Source organism: Limulus polyphemus, unplaced genomic scaffold (genome assembly GCF_000517525.1).
Source record: "Limulus polyphemus unplaced genomic scaffold, Limulus_polyphemus-2.1.2 Scaffold4476, whole genome shotgun sequence".
NCBI classification, from domain to species: Eukaryota; Metazoa; Arthropoda; class Merostomata; order Xiphosura; family Limulidae; genus Limulus; species Limulus polyphemus.
Window position 1 is genome coordinate 24,322 of NW_013670086.1, and position 693 is coordinate 25,014.

General features: G+C 36.9%; 1 protein-coding gene across 1 annotated transcript in view; it reads right to left on the minus strand.

Moving 5' to 3' along the window:
- Positions 1-693, minus strand: part of LOC106471216 — a 22,529-nt gene that overhangs the window by 14,933 nt on the left and 6,903 nt on the right. Inside the window, exon 2 of the mRNA XM_013931806.2 lies at positions 282-512. Within this exon, the coding sequence (XP_013787260.1) occupies positions 282-512 (231 nt within the window). The remainder of the gene's footprint in view (positions 1-281; positions 513-693) is intronic.

The window sequence follows — 693 nt, forward strand, 5'->3', positions numbered from 1 at the left end:
CCAAGAGTTGGCGGTGGGTGGTGATGACTAGCTGCCTTCCCTCTAGTCTTACACTGCTAAATTAGGGACGGTTAGCGCAGATAGCCCTCGTGTATCTTTACGCGAAATTCAAAACAAACAAATCCTAACTAACGTATTATTAATACATCATATATCGCTTAGGAATCATGGACCATGGCAATCGCCATATTTGTGGTTAAAAGAAATCTAGTCCTATCATACATACACAAAAAACGTTGACCTTGTAGTTTATTATTGTTATTTATTCAAAATATACTTACCAGCCGACATACCATGGATTACTTTTGTCCAGCATCAAAGCACGCTCCATATTCATGGTGAAAACTTCAGAAAGATTCTTGAATTCTGTCTGGTAAGGAAAAAACTGGCATTCATGCTGCAAGCCTTCAAATGAGTATAGCGATTTAAAAAATGTAAAGTTGAATACTTCGGGGGCAGTCCAGTTGGTCATTGCGTCTGTAATAACAACCGGAACTCCTTTGTAGGCAAATCTGTACATAATAGAAAACAAAAACATTTAGAATTTTACGCAAAGCTACACAACGACTATCTGAATATAGATGATCTTAAATTGATACAGTCTTCGCCGAAATGCTTGCATATTTTGTAACAAATAAGATCGTTATTATTAGGATGGAACACAAATACGCTTAACGCTGTCAAACTGAGAAA